Source organism: Petromyzon marinus, chromosome 7 (genome assembly GCF_048934315.1).
Source record: "Petromyzon marinus isolate PM22_M1 ecotype Great Lakes invasive population chromosome 7, UKy_Petmar_22M1.pri1.0, whole genome shotgun sequence".
Taxonomy (NCBI): Eukaryota; Metazoa; Chordata; class Hyperoartia; order Petromyzontiformes; family Petromyzontidae; genus Petromyzon; species Petromyzon marinus.
In genome coordinates this window covers 14,389,850-14,406,418 of record NC_133673.1, presented here as the reverse complement: position 1 = coordinate 14,406,418, position 16,569 = coordinate 14,389,850, and the positions used below count along the sequence as shown (strand labels likewise).

Below are 16,569 nucleotides of genomic sequence, written 5' to 3'. Positions count from 1 at the left end.
GCACGAATAATATTTCGTCGAGTCTAGAGTTATTTACGTCGCGATGTTTAAATTGTTTGCAGGGCTCAATAATAACAAAAAAAAGTCAGCTGTCAGCTGCAAGCAATGTCACGGACGGTCAGTAAACACGATCAGCAGCACCACGCACGCGCGCCTCATGAACACTTCTCGTCGGATCGGACCGTGAATGCTTCCTCGCGAGTTTCAGCCGAGCTCAAAAACAATAACCAAAAAAAAAGCATTATTATTATTATTATCATGCGAGGGGTTGTTCGGTGAGCGGCGTCGCGAATGTACAGACGCGGGCTCGGACTGTAAACGTCGCTTCCAACCGCTGTCTGGATGTACAGACGTCGTGATTGGTGGTGGTTGGTGGTGGTGGTGGTGTTGTTATGCGTGGAAGTGGCACGAACGAGGCCTCTCCACTGATCCTTGTCCCGAGGCTGGATCGCTCGATTCATTCCACCGCTGAGATGAAGTCTCACGGGTTGGTGTGTGGGGGGGGGTGAAGAGAGGGGGAAGTCGGCGAGCGGGCAGGCTCGTGACTGCCGAGAAGTTGCTGAGTGATGACTGCATCAGACGCCCGCCCGCCTTGCCCGCTGTCCGACTTCGGCGTCTCGGTCTCAACCCAAAAGCAAAAACATTGCTTTGGCACCATGGCGGCTCTCGAAGACTGCTGGCTGGTTGGCACCGAAATACTCTTCAGGATTTAATGGCGGAAAAAGAAATAGGACGTTTTCAGACACCGAATGTATAATTAAAATTAATCGGACTAAAGAGAGAGTCTGCAGTAGAATTGAGCTTTTACATTTTTTGGTCGTGTATATTTTTTCATTCTGTTCAGTTTTTTTTGCGTAATATTTGGTCTGCAATCACTTGCTTACTCAGTATTTATCTCAAACGCAATATTTTTTTAAACATTTCTTTCCCGATGTGCATGTAGGGCGTGGGAGCTGTAAGACGGACGGCATAAATGGCGAAATTCACGTCTTCTGTATTTGACCAAATCAACAAGACTTGCCCCCCTCCCTCCCCCTTCTCATCAACTGGAGATTAGCTAAGCAGGCTGTAGCCTGCACATTGCTTGCGTGGACCTCCAGCATTGCATCACAGTTATTATATTTATTGCGGGCAGTGTAGGAGAGAAATAAAACCACTGTTGCGCTGTACTTCTATGCTAACCGGAGTCTATGCTCCCTGCCTCGAGCAACTCGCATTGGTCAGCGCGGTCGTCAAATCACCTCGATGGGACCTACGCAGCGTGCCAGAGGCCCTCAAATCAGCCGTGCAAAGCGGTGTGCGCGCGTTCGCTTTAAGCTGCGGATCTCAAGCGCGCGGTCGCGTAACCGTGTGGTGATGGTGAGAATCTCTCCTCCCCGCTTCGTACGTCACCTCGCGGGTACGTTCAACATTTCGGCACTGCGAGGGATTGCTCGGGGGAGGCCTCTCGCGCTGTGGCACGAGCGTGCAGGCCTGCCCGCTCGTGCCACAGCGGGGGTCGCCAGCCACACCCTAGGCCATCAACATCAGCCACGATCCATCCACTGCTGGGTGACCTTTCTGACTTGCCGACCCGCCCCTATTGGACATTTGCGGTAAGAGAGCCACGCAGCTCATCGTGTTCCTCCAGGATAAATGCAGATTCTGATTGATTCTGGCTTCCACAAGGCGTCACCTAAATCCCGCGGTTGTTGGGGTGCAACAGCCCATCTAGCTCCTGCACATGGGCGACTTATATCACCCCCCGTCTTGAGTCTCGACCGCTGACCATCATCCCCTGCCAGCGACGTGTCCTGGCCAAGCGCACTCAACCTTCGCCTCACAGTCGACGCATTGTCTCAAACGTGTACCCTGCTCTCTCATCCACGCCTCCCTCTTCCCGTCTCGCACAGCAGTTCAACGGCCTCTCGCTGCTGCTTCGTTCACTTTGTTGATTTTGTTCTATGTTTTTGTTTGGCAATGTCCGTGGTTCCGACACATGCGATCGCAACAACAATAACATTAAAAAAACCAACACAAACATTCTTCAGCAACACCGTGTGGCCTTAAAAGGAAGATAAACACCTTCCCCCCCATATCTAATAGACGACGTTTTGGACAATGGCCCCCCTCGTAGGCACGTATGTAATAAGGGCGTGACTTATACTCTGATCGAAAATCCTCCACTCGAGGCACATCGGTATGTTGCATCGGAGCTTTTACAACCCAAATAAGGCTGCGAGTGGTGGCCGCTCTCTAGCGAGCGAACACCGCGGCTCAGAGGCTGGTTCCTCACGGGCTCGTCCGTGAGCGCGTGCCGCTTTGGCGAACTGCGATGTCACGGCAAACGAAGGAGTTCCCCATCTCGCACGCGAGCGGTGGGCGGTGAGCGGTGCGTTGTCCGCATGGGGGGGGGGGGGGGGTGGGGGCCTCGCCCGGAACGAGAAGAGCAATAAGAGACGTTGAAGTTCCGATCGAGGCGCTTTGTTCGAAGGCGACACTTTATATCGTCACTGCACGACCCGTTCAAAAGAGAAATGGGAGCGATGTCATGGGGGAGGTCGCCAGATCGCTATGATTGGAGCACCCGAACGTGACTTTAAAGTTAGGTTTTTTGGGGGGGGGGGAAAACTGCATCTTCAATAAACGTGGTCGATTTGGACAATTTAATTAAACTAAAGCTCTAATCAACTACCGCTCCCACATCCTGCCTCCCGAAGGCGGGAAACCCCCACTGCAGGCTACAAAGCCACGCCCAGCGTGACGAGGTTGATGATTGTGACGTCACCGAGCCCCGCCCATCACTTCTCATCCAGCGGGCACATGTCGGACGAAAGTTTGTAAACCGCCCCCCCCCCCGCCAACCCAACTATTGTTGTGGCGTACGAGTAAATGGATCGAAGCAATCAACAATCGATAGGTTATTCGATCACTTACAAATAATGGAACAGCCCAGCAACTGCACGAGTCTTCCGTTCAATGAGCAGCGTCTGTTGTTATCCTTGGCCGGTGGCGCCGTTTCCTGTTGATTCCGCGGCAACCTCTCGACTGTGCTGCTGACAAGGGCCAGCGGGGGGTCTTTGGTGCCGCGGTGAATGAGGGAGCTTGCGCGGCACGGAAACCGACAAAGAACAAATTGTTACTGGCTCGCTGCAGATCCTTCCCCCCCATCCTCATCCTCCCCCACCGCCGCTCCCGGTTACCGCCGGGGTCACTCACAGGCACAGCGCTGTGGAAGTTGTGGATGAGGGGGGGGGGGGGTATTTGATTAGCGAATGCTTCCCGGCAGTGGATTCTTCTTAACCTGGGGTGCACGCACACCCCCCCGCCCCCATTCCCTGGGGGTGCGAGAGGTGGCCAGATTTTTTTTTTTAGAAGGTAAATAATCGAAAATGTCACTGCAATGCTGCTGTCGTGCTTGCTAGCTGCGTGCGTGAACAAAGATGACTACAAATATTCCTCGCTGCGCTGTTCGTCGACTGTGGGCTGGGGCAGGGGAATTTGGAAACCCACTTATTAATTCTGGCACGGCGCACCAAAGGCGTTTTTGCCGACTGCAACACAACACAACGCGACCGTCTTTGGCTCCCCCGGTGTGGATGTGTACACGCTGCACCGAGGTTACTCATTGAAGGCCGAAGGTTCTAATGGGAGGCCGCAGAGTAGATAGGATCGGATGCACACTTGGCATTCGTGTTAGTCGAGGCCATAACGTGAACCCGGGGTTACCGGAACTATAGCACAGTGTGCTCACCACACACATGCACTTTCACCTTAACACACAGGCGCCCACACACCCTCAACACAACACGCGCGCACATGCGCTCGCCGACGGATATCAAACACCACGAAGTTAGCCATGCACATATACACATCCACACCTTTTACAACTGTACTTTTTGTTGTACTTCAACTACTTTCTGCTTTAACAGGGGAGGATTTTTTTTTAATGTTTTACATCAACACCGTGAGTTATACGGCCAGGTTATTCCTCGCGTTAGTCACAACCTCCAGTCCATCGCATGTAAAACACTCATTGCTTGGCCAATTACACCTTAATATATAGAGGACAGCAGAGTTGGATTCCTCTTCGTGCCTCCGAGTCGCCCTCTGTCTGCGAGAGCGGAGCGAACACTGTGCTGCTAAATAATTATTATTATTAGTATCAGGTTTGTTGATCGGGGAAGCAGCCAGTGCTGTCAGAATGTCGTCTTGGTGGTGGTGGTGACGATTTCTGGACCTGCAGTGCTGCCAACTCCTTCACACGAAGTCCCCCCCCCCAAAACGAACCTCTGAAAGTCGCGAGACGTCACTGGATGGGCCCGTTAAAGCTGTCAAAAAAACATCACTAAATAATTTTACCAAGTATTAAACGGGTGGACTGATGAAATAATTGCTCGCGAAGCTATAACACGTGTTTTTTTTTCCTTTGCGGTGAAAGTCGCTCGACGGGTCTCCGGTGTGCTTTGACGACGCTTCGTCGAAACTCTGTCTCTAGGGAAACCCAAAAAAGTCGCTAAGACTTAACCGCAGCATCGCTGAGTTGGCAACAACAGCGCGGCGCCGTGCGCACTTGGAATCGGAAAGGATTAAGGTTTGCCTGGGGGCTGGTGCGGGGCGGTGGAGGAGTCGGGCGGGCGGGGGGGGATAATGGGGAGTGAGGGGAAGCCTTTGTGTTCTACGTTCTCTCTCCGAGCATCTCTCCCTCCCTCCCTCTCCCTCCCTTCCACCCACCCATCCCATCGCTCGCTCGCTCGCTCCGACGACGACGACGAGGAGTGTTTGTCCAAAAAGCCGGGCGTCCGTGAGCGCCTGAGCGAGACATCTCCAAATGTCGCTGCTCGGCGGCATTCAGTGCTGGTAAGTGGAAGGGCGCGCGGCGCGCGCGTGCGTCTCAGCGCCGCTCGACCGACAGCGTCGTTCGGGGGTCTGGACTGAGGAGCAGCCCCCGGTTTCGTTGGTCGTGGTTGCCACGTTGTGACGACCCAACCCGCCCGCCTTGTTGTTGTTGTTGTGCTTCTGTGCGGCTGTGGGGCTCTGCCTCGCCGCGCTGTGAACGCGCGCGCGCGCACGCGTGCGTGTGTATGTATGTGTTGTACGTATGTATGCTGAACTTCTTTCGCACCGTACGCGGTTTAACCTAGGAGAACCTCGCCGAGTCTTCTCGAGAGGGCCCTGCCAAGTTTTCTCAGATTTTCAGCGACGATTGCTATGCGGGGTTCAAATCGAGTCCTTTTGCGGGGTCATCTTCCAACCACGGAACAATTTTGTTAAACGTGACCTCGGCACACGGTGGCCTCCTCCTGCGAGGACATCAGAGGTTCTTGAACGTTCACCGTGAAGCGCGTAGCGTCATCCGCCGTGCATAACACACCGCAGTTCAAATCAGTGCGGCCGTTGCTGCAATCGAACCGTGAACCTCTTGAAAGCGAACGCGCTGCCGTTTACGCGAGCCATTGTGGCCGCATCTGTCGGTGAAGGATCGTGGTCGTGCCTCGGTTCTCCTTTTAAGTGTCGTTTGTTGCCGGTCCGCGTTTGTAAGTGTCGTGACGCTCGGTGTTTTGAATTTGGCACAGATGGAGCTGTTGATTCACCTAAATGGCCTCGTTCATTCGGCGGCGGAAGCCAGCCATTAATTGCGGCTGGGTCTGTCCAAGTCAGCGACTCGGTAAAATATTGTCGTATTCGGCACAACACATCGAGTATTCGTCTCGCTCTGGCTGTGGCTCCGAAGTAAATCACGTGCCGCCTACTACTTCCACGTCTAGGAGCGAAACCATGACTAAGTCGGCGAGAAATTAATTCCCCGCGCGTGATGCTTTGTGTTTTAATTTGGCGAGAGCAGCAGCACAGTTGCTTTACTTCATTCATTAGTGGGGGGAAGTGCGCGGGGGGGGGTGACGTGAAAAAGGGGTCGACTGGGAGTTCAATCACGAAAGCCCCTTCGCACTTACAGGATGGTACGATCCATGATCAATACGGGCGCCTACGCACACGGAGTGGTCCATTAATGGGGTCCCGTGTTTGTGGAATTACAGCAGCCTCTCGATTATCCTGATATTTTGACATGAATTCATAACTCATGGATTTTCGTTTGAGCCCAAATTAATACACTAAAAACAGCTATACATTGATATCCTTGAAAATGTTTATTGCAAGTCACGCGCTTAAACCGGACAAACATGTTGCGAAATCCACGTGATCGCCTCTACAGCGCAGTAGTTGCAATATGTTTACAACAGTGGGCGGAGTTTTATTGATGTTGAATGGCGTGGCTCTGCTATTATCTACTTAGTGGGCAGAGTCTTCTGCACGGGAGCAGAAAAGTTTTTTTTACTACAAATGTTTGTTTTGGTCATTTATCAAACTCTAATTTTTTTACTTAAACATAATTTACACATATTAGTTTTATTTTGTGGCATACAGATGGTTATATTTTTGATTTATCTGATATTTTTAGTTATCCACGACCCTCCTCCCCGTTATTAGCGCGGATAATCGAGCTGTATATCTATTGAGTAATAAAGTTGGTTGTTTTTCTATTTTCTAATTACACTTTCTGTATTTCTGATTTGCCGCTTTGGTGTTTCTCCCCACCCCACGTCCTGATGTGGTTACTTGTGGGGAATTATTAAAACAAAGATAAAGTATGCATTGCATTAATCACTCAATAAAATCAATACAAATTGTTTGAAATTACAGAAGCTTTCAATCTACGCGATAACACGTGTAAATGTAATTATAATGTAAACAATATAAATGTACACAGAGCAATATTTTAAAATTTAATACATGTTATTCACTTTTAAAATGTCTTACCTGCCTTGGGTACTTGGTTTATATACCCTGAGTAATTGTTTAAACTTTATTTCAATTCTCTAATTCTGTAAAAAGAAAAATACATACTATTTTCATACTGAGGTTAATAACATACTCTATCGTTCAGGATTTAACCATGCATTTATGAATACATTCATCAACACGTTTAAGCTCAAGACACGTGCACCATATAACACATGTAGGCGTGAATAATTTTACATTCATATGCCGTGTATTTAATGGGTTCACGTGACCCCTGCAGCCACTAGAGGCACTACCATTCACCACGTGACAAAAAACTGATTCGAAGTAAATTGATAAATCCTTAAATTGTTATCATACTACCGCAAATCGATGTGTCAATCAATCGAAGTAACGGCGGTATAAATGATTTTAACAAAAGTTAATGACGATACCCGCTTTTCTTCTTCTTAGCCATCGGACGATAATTCAACGTGGCGAGTTCACCATCACGGGCTCGTCAAAGCGATTTCCTTCTCAAATGAGCCCCGAGGCTGCGCCGGACATTCCACATTCCTACGGTGCGGGCGGGGGGGGGGGGAGGATTCTATCCCTAGGACCACCACTACGATTGACTCTCCCCCACAAAGTGGAACGTATTTGAACGAACCCCCGGAGGGATGATGGGCCGAGCCAACCCCCCAACTCGGATTTGAACTCGTAACCTTTCGATTGCGAGCCACTCGCTCGCCCTATCGCTGAGCGACACGGCCGGACATCAGTGCTAATGCACCTGCATTTGTGCTGGATTAGTTACTAAGAGATCCCCAGATGGGTTCATTACTGGGAAGGAAATGGGGTTGCAAAAATGTTGTGTTGATGCGCGTATCGATTTCAGACAGAAGGCGCAACGTGGACACGTGGCAGTGGTCAATTTTGGCAATAGATGGGGGAAGGTAGGGAGGGGGGAATCCTACGGTACTATGAACTACTATCGAGCGTGTTTCACGATCGTGTGGTAGCAAGCTACACCGTTTTCTCCGCGGTATACGGCACATTTCTTCCACCCCCATCTTCCTGTATATAAAAAAGCAAACGTTGGGGATGTGTACGTCTTATTATAATCCATGAAGTGTGTGTGTGTATATATATGGTTGTGTGTGTATGGGGAGCGGTAGTGTAGCGGTTAGTGCACGCTGCGCTACGAACCTGGCGACCCGGGTTCGATTCTAGCTCACGGCCAACACCAGTGACGATTATCTGAACCAGTCGTGGGCCTCCCCTAGGACGACTCAGCCTCAAATGAGTACCTGGTGCGGTGTAGTAAACATCGCCACTGGTGAGACAAAGGCGACCGGGCGTGGTGTTGGCCACCAACCCCCTCGTGTGCCGTGCCGGCCTTCATAGGTGCTCGCTAACAGCACTTGCCCCAACAGTCTGTTGCAGGCTATACCGGGGGGAGGGGACAATTGTCTTTGTGAGCATATTTTAATAACTTCATTGATACCGGGCGCATACACGTCTGGGGTGAAGCATATTTTCCGAGAGCGTGTTATAATCCGGGGAAAGTGGGAATAGTTTACCGCGAAGCTCTGTAAAGTTCAAACATAAACGACTTGCTACGCAAAACCGCTTAATGTCAAATGTATTTTTCGTGCATCCTGGTTAATTCTTTATTCCCTTTGAAGTCGGGTCTCTTTGAACAGAATGCACATTGTGAACAAGCTGTTAACAGCTTGATGAGCCTCCGCCCTAAGCACCCGTTTTAATTGGTACACTTGTTCGTGAGTTATTAAAGTCGTTTATTGTAAGACACGTGTCGATTCGGCAGCCAGAATTGATTCGGACACTCGCGTTGCACGCATGCATCAAGTAATGCGTGTAGGAATCGATTGGTATTCAATGCGTATTGCATCGCATTGCGTGTTGGCGCAGTGCACTGCACTATACACCTGGCGACCTGAGTTTGCTTCGAGGCCGTGACTAACTAACATCGTTGGTGAGCGACATCAGAACCGATCCTGCCCCACATTACCGGCCTGCACTGACCACTGTGGTGAGGTATGGTCATACAACAACCCCCATGGCCGATATGGCACGGGGTTGCCTTCGTCTAGCAGTAGATTGGCAAAGGGCTGTAACAATAAACTAATTTTTTTTTTACCAGGTAAGGCCCACTGAGCTATATAGCTCATTCTCAAAAGCGACATGGCCACAAATGATAGTTCAGCGAAGTGGCTTATCACGTGGAAATTTGTTGCAGCCAAATACTCCAAACGCGTGTCGATTATTCTAAATGTGTAGGGAAAACCGGAGGACCTGGTGAAAAATCCACAGAACCACACGGAGAACACGCAAACTTCAAATATACAGCAGGTGTCAGGGTGGGGATCGAACCCACAACCTCTTGTGCACCAGGCGAGGTCGTTAACATCTCCTAGCCACCATGGCGCCTTCAGGTGCTTATTCATTGCAAGGTCGATTATTCTCCGTGTCCTCATAGTCTGGAACTCTCTTCCTCCCCTGCTATCCGTGCTGTCAACTCCCTGCCCATATTAAAGTCCAAGCACAAGATCTTCATATTCCCCTCTGACGATGACCGACTGGCTCTTTCTCTCTGTAAAATAAATCGGACCACTCTTTTATGTACAGTACCCTATATTTATACGCAATGTGAATCCACATTGTATTATGTTGCATTAGTAGATAACTTGCCTTTTGTTAACAATACTTATATATAAATATACAAGAGACACGTTAAATTTTGATGTAATGCTTTCGTGACTGCAGGGATTCATATTCTTGGTTCTTTCGGTAAAGTCACGTAGAAGGGAAACAATAAAATAATACAAATATAAAACAATGAAAGAGACCGTTTTTTGTACATTGCAAAACAAATTTGTGTGTGTCAATTGAAGGGTAGTTTTTAAACATGGACAAACTAACTAAACCAGTCGTAAAAAAACATAATCCAAATACATTAGCCACGTATCCAGGGTTGTGTGACAAGCAGGGTGCCCGTGAATATTAAATAAACGACAGTTTGTGACGCATGTCCTACGGAACATGCGTGCCTGATTAAATTACCTACCAGATCCGTTACTCGATATGGCAGGGGTTTTTTTTGTTGCGCTAAAATCAGATTGCAAATCAATTTAACGGTTTGTTGTGGAGAGCGAGGACACATCCTGGGCTGCTCCACCGGCTCATGTTTTGGTAACTGGAGCTCGTAATTTTTTGCCCTTTGAGAATGGTTTCTTTTGGACTCTGTATTCATCTTTATTTACGATATTCGGAGACAAATTGTCAGGTACACCAACATCGCAAGCAAGTGGGGTGCGAGGGGGGGGGGAGATGCTATTTTCTTTCAGCAATTTTAGGCTTCTTGTGTAGAGGGAGATTCAGAGGGAGGGTGGTCCGGAACTTTCGAGATCCCCTACTTTAGTAAGAGTAAAATAAAAATCATACAATTATTTTCTCTTGGAAACATCAATAAGATTTACATTTTTTGGGTCTCAAGGAGGTTGGGATGAGGGAGGGAGGGAAGGGAGGGGGGCTATTGGACGGATCTGCCACTGAACTTCTCGATTTCATTGTTAGTCCTTCCCCGAGTCTGACTCAAATGCAACAAACACACCAATATCAATATGTTTTTCGCGATTACATCTGGAGCTTCATTCCTCACGAAATATGTCCCAGGTTAGCTGATGGTAGACTGCAGAAGGTAGCACGTGTCTAGCAGAAGGCATGGATATCGCGAGAGGGATCCTGGATTTGGTGCTCAGAGTGTGGAAGTAATTTATTTGTATTTTTCCGGTCATTGACCCGGGACTGACGAGGCTGAAATGAAGTCCTGGTGACAGCACAATGGCTGGATTTTTCTTGACAATTCGTGACCCAAATGCCCTTTTATGAAGGACACAATGAGTTTACGTGAACTTCTCGGGGTTTTTAAGTGCGTCAAGGGAATGTGGAAATACTCGTCGTTGCCCGTTTGTCCGTTTGTTTTAAAGATACATTCAGTTTACTTGAACTCTTACCAGCAAGATATAAAGTTTATGTTTTCATTAAAAAGTGACATTTTGGCTTCTGGGCATTATGTGTGCTCAATACAAAATCGTTTCCGTATAGGTCAAAATAATAATGGTAATTTATATCAGTGTGCACGTTGTGAAATGGGATGGTGCAAGTACAACTTCCAAAAGTACAAACAAAATGTTGCGGGGCTGCAGGTTTGAACAAGCAGTTTTAGAGTTATATTTTTTTGTTTCGTAAATTTTATGGTTTTCCCCCCTCATTCTTATTCAACTTTGATTTGATGCCTTGCTCGTTATTGTTGTTTTATGCTGTATGGCAACACCCTCAGCTTTTCATCCTTAACACTTTTGTTCATCAACCTCTTTCTCTTCATCCCTTGTTGTACAACATCTAAAAAAAATACATTTAGATGGTAAAAAATGAATAATGTGCGGCCTCTTTGCCAATCTCAATCCACTGCTGGATGAAAGCTTCCCATCCACGCCGTGTGGCTCATTAGTGTTGTTTAACCTCCCCGTCAACTTTCAACGCTTTGACCAGCGTGTAAAAATGTGGTGCACAAACCCTCCCATGTCCAATCCAGGCGTGGAAGAGAACTTCACCAGCAGTGGATTGGCAATGAATTGCACGGTAAAAATTTTTTATCCACTTTCACATTCCTTACAGATTTTTTCATACTTGTTTCGCCTAAAGAAATGGAGATCGTAAAACACATCTATATAATCACACTCGCGTCGTTATTATTGTACCCTAAAACGACACGGAACGTCGCAGAGCGTAGTTTTTTTAAACTCCGATTTGAACCATGGCATTCATTATTTTGGCATGAATTTTCTCTGCATGAGGATACCTTTACCCGGCAGTGGATTGACAGAGCGAGTCAAGACATTATTGTTATTATCACCACCACCGCCGGCGCGCAAAGAAGCGAGCGCGTGGAGTATGTGTTTCTCGACGCAGATGTTTGACAACGCGAATATTTTTCACTTCTTCTTCTTCCCACGATCTCCTTTAACTTTGCGCTAATGAGACATCTCCAGTGCAGGTGTTGCTAATGGAGTCCACGCTGCACAGGTCGAGAGAGTGAGTGAGTGAGTTTGATCTTCCTTCGCATTATTCATTGTCCTCCTCCACTTACGTAACGAGTCGCAAGACATGTTACGTCACCGGTTATGCAATGAGTCACGGCGGAGAGGAGCGAACCGCCTGCAATGCGGAGCGGTGCCGAGCCGTGCGCTTCTGATGACTCCATCCCACCACGAGTCGCTTCGTCTTTGTTGTTGTCCGCAGTTCGCGAGTGGGGCGGGGGTGGGTGTCACGATTTGATTCCAAGGATCGTGCGCAACTTCGTGCTCTTTCGTTCCGTCTCGTGCGCTCAGTTAGCCTCGAGGTACATTCAGCGGCGGCGGCGACGCTAGGCGCAAGCAATCCAAGATGACGACCCGGATTAATAAGAATACTTTCATTTTATTTCACGTCATTCACGCAAATTGCATCCCGCAACGCTGCACATTAATTATATATTTATGGACAAATAGTGGTGCGCCGCATATCGTCTCATATTCAAATCATGATTCACATAACTCGTGGATTAACGTGAGCCCAATTTCTCTCTCTCTTTCTGCTCCATCTTATCTGCCTCTCTTTTCTCTCATATTACCGCATCTCTCTCTCTCTCTTTGTTTACATCTCACTGTATCTCTGTTGTATTGTCCACATCGCTGCTGTCATCCGACTTGGCTTTTATTAATTGACAAAAAAAACCCACTCGTCATTTCTTCTGCTGGATCCCTCAAGGGGCTGGTGCCGGCAGCTCTCTGACTCGTACGCGAGGAGGGAAGAGGCGAAGACTGAGAGAGAGTGAGGCCGTACAACCTTCACCCGAGTGACTTCACTCGCAGAATCCTCACGATCGTACTCCCGCACATCCAGTCTCAGACCGTTCCCTGTGAGTGTACTCGTCCATCAGTATGTCCGTCTCGATGTGAGCAATGCAGTCTGCGTGTCTATGCGAGTCTATATCTCGATGCGAGTCTACGAGTCTGCGTGTCTACGCGAGTCTACGTATCTATGTAAGTCGACGTATCTCCGCGTCGGTCCATGTGGCTCCGTGTACGCCTGAGGGGTCTTCTCCACGTGAGCCAACAGGCAACTTCACTCCGCGCTCACACTCGTGTGCCCATCCCGGTCCGACCCTGTGACTCTCACGACTTGCTGACCTCTCTCTGTCGATGACCTCGTGGGTCACGGCGATGTGCCAAACATTCAAACATTCGTATAATTATTTGCGCACACGTTTAGTGAATGGATATGTTTTTTTTTTTAAAAGAAGCTTAATAGCACACCGGATTCCTCCAGTGTCAACACATTGCGATTCTCATCACGCGAGCAATTCCACTCCGTGCATTGTGAACACAAGAATCGATTTTTAATTGACGAATCGTTACGCGCCCGCCGAGGCGTGATCGCAGATCGCGCACCAACAATCAGCGTGGACACCGCGACTGAGAAGCAGCGTGGGGGGAGGGGGGTGGAGGGGTTCTTCCCATTTCCAGGTCCCCCCTTCTCATGGCCCATGATGCATTCTCGTTTCATTGTCGACCTCATCGACACGGCTGCCCCTACCCCATCGACACGGCTGCCCCTACCCCATCCACACGGCTGCCCCTACCCCATCGACACGGCTGCCCTTACCCCATCGACACAGCTGCCCCTACCCCATCGACACAGCTGCCCCTAACCCATCCACACGGCTGTCCCTACCCCATCCACACAGCTGCCCCTAACCCATCCACACGGCTGCCCCTAACCCATCCACACGGCTGTCCCTACCCCATCCACACAGCTGCCCCTAACCCATCCACACGGCTGCCCCTACCCCATCCACACGGCTGCCCCTACCCCATCGACACGGCTGCCCCTGACCCATCCACACGGCTGCCCCTACCCCATCCACACGGCTGCTTCTACCTCATCGACACAGCTGCCCCTACCCCATCCACACGGCTGCCCCTACCCCATCCACACGGCTGCCCCTACCCCATCCACACGGCTGCCCCTACCCCATCCACACGGCTGCCCATCAACGAGTGCGGGGAAGTAAACACACAACACACAGTGTCGGACTTGCCACCGTCGCCAGACATGTTCAGCGCCACGTTCATTCGTTGGTTTGGGGCCGTCCATAAATCACGTCACGCACCTAGGAGGGGGGGGGTCAGAGATTTGTGACGATGTGTGACGAGGGGGGGGGGGGTTGAGAAATGTGACGTCACATCAAAATGCGCAGCTTTAAATAAATATAGACAACACGTTCTACTTAATTAGATATACTTTTTTATAAATGTTTTCTCCTACAACATCACAGTGCAGCGACACATTAAATACGCACTACAGTGACAATAGTTTAAAGCGATTTGAAGCACGTTTTATTTTTGTTTGGGGGGGGGGGGCAGAGCTTTATGACGTCATATTTGAGGGGGGGTCTGACTTTTTGTGACGCCGTGTGACGAAGGGGGGGGGGATCAAAAATCGTCCAAAATCGCGTGACGTCATTTATGGACGGCCCCTTAAGAGCCGTGCCTCTTAGCTAACGTTGGCGATGTGGTGACTCTTGCGTTTGGTCGAGAGGGATGGAGAAGGCTCCAACGCGGCACAAACAACAAGTCTGAGCGACTCTCAATTGTCACACGGCATCGTGGGAGACGTGTGAGCGAAGACTCCGGGTTTTATATCGGTCCCCGTGGGTTGTAACAACACGCGTCACAACCAAAAAAAAACAAAGGCAAAGATCCCCCGTGTAGCCTTGGCAGCATTTGGGGGCAAGCGCTGTTCGCGAGCAGCACCTACGAAGGTCGGCACTGTGGCACACGAGGGGGGTGGGTGGCCAGCACCACGCCCGACCGCCTTTGTCTTCCCAGTGGCGATGTTTACACACCACCGCGCCAGGCTACTAATTTGAGGCCGAGTCGACCTAGGGGATGCCCAGGCCCGGGTTCAGATAATCTCGTCACCGGTGTTGGCCGTGAGCGGGGATCGAACTCGGTTCGGCGGGTTCGTAGCGCAGCGGGGCGAACCGCCACAACCAAAACCACAGACACCACACACAATGGGAGATTTGGCACAGTGAAGAACAACAACAATAACAGGAAGCCATAGGGTCGCTGCGGGGTGGGCTGTGGGGTGGGCAGCAGAGGGCACTGCAGCAACATCCATTGCTGGCTGACTGCTATGCCACCCGCCTTCGACACGCGCTGCCTACGAGCGCGCACTGCACCTCAACAGGGTGAAGTATGGTCAAACAGCCCTCGACAACCAGCATGGCATGGAGTGTTGGAAGGGGGAGGGGGTAGTGGTGGAAGGGGGGAAGGGTTGATCAGGGGGGGGGGGGGGTGGGGGCGCTCTCATTCAGCAGTGGATTGTGACGAGAGATAAGAGGTATGGGGGGGGGGCTGTAAATGTGCACGTGCACACATTGTGACCGAGCTAGAGGTCATGACCCCGACGAGCAGTCACACACACACACACAGCCTTATCTGTTGCAGGGAAGCAGAAGACATCACCGTAACCGCCCGCTTATCACGAGATTCACTTTCACTCATTCGCACCCCGCGGTGTTCACCTGGCCCGGGTCCCTTGTACAGTGCTATTGCTCGTTCTCTGTGTCTCTCTCGAGGTCACAGATTGACATGCACAGGTAGGCGGAGTGGCTGGCATAGTGAAGCCATCGTCGCTCGGACCGAAGTCGATCGAGAGAGGGCATTTATCAATTGATTCCCGCGTGCTGTCTCTCTCTCTCTCTGAGATTCTCTCCGCTGGCTGCTACGTTGCAGCAGTCATCGCTCGCCGCAGTGGCATCTCGGGAGGGAGCTGCAGACAGCCTCTGACCCTCGGATATTGAGGACCCCCCTCCCCTTCCCCTCCCAAATGTATACCAACTGCTTCTATAAACACAATTTTGTAGCGCTTTAATAATAATGCATATTTCTAACGCGCACAATTTTCACTTTGCCGAAGGCTGCGACCCCGAGGCCGCAGCGTAGCTCAGAGACCCGCTCAGTAAAAGTCAAATAAAAAAGCTGTTGTTTTGAGAAGGCGCTTGAAGGCAGGGAAAGAGTCAGCGTTGCGAATGTGGGGGAGGTGGCGGTGGCGTTCCAGGTGGTGGTGGAGGGGCCGGACAACCGAGATAACGACACGATGGCGATCGTGGTCCCGACCCTCGCGTGTCGAAAGCAACTTCGGGGTCGTGGTTTGGGAGCGGGGCGTCAGGAGGTCCGAGAGGTATTGGGGGGGGGGGGCAACTGGTACCTGTAGGCGGTGTAACAGAGGCAGGCGATTTTGAAGGTGATTCTGATGTGGATTGGGGGGGGAGGGATGAAGTCGGAGGTCAGAGACGCGGTTGGTGGGAGGTGAGGACAGTTGCGTGCGTGATGGTTTTGCAGGCTTTCGTGTCGTTGAAGCCACAGCATCACTCACCGCGTGTGTGTGTCACTCCGAGTACGTGCAGATATTAAAATAGGCTTGTTCGTTTTCGCGTTGATTTAGCCACCGACATTTCATCACATTTAAAAACCCGATAAGACTTAACCGATATCTGTAGGACGTTCAAGCGTTTGGCATCATCACGCATGGTGGTAAAACAGTGTCTCCGTGTCTGGGTTTTGTCTCTCTCTCTCAAATGTAGCAATCTTTGGAAGAACGTCATCAACCAGGTCGGGTGTTGACTGTTATGTTTTTAGCCGACTCTCTGTGTTGTATTGCATTATATTTCTA

The 16,569-nt window shown here is 50.0% G+C and overlaps 1 protein-coding gene across 3 annotated transcripts in view; it reads left to right on the top strand.

Moving 5' to 3' along the window:
• Positions 1 to 16,569, top strand: part of LOC116940025 (diacylglycerol kinase iota-like) — a 299,404-nt gene that overhangs the window by 60,464 nt on the left and 222,371 nt on the right. Inside the window, exon 1 of one of the 3 annotated variants that reach the window (XM_032949258.2) lies at positions 4,657 to 4,839. The exons of the other annotated variants lie outside the window; for them this stretch is intronic. Within the exon in view, the coding sequence (XP_032805149.1) occupies positions 4,811 to 4,839 (29 nt within the window). The 5' untranslated portion in view covers positions 4,657 to 4,810. Of the gene's footprint in view, positions 1 to 4,656; positions 4,840 to 16,569 lie in introns of those variants that run through there. 3 annotated transcript variants of the gene reach the window in all.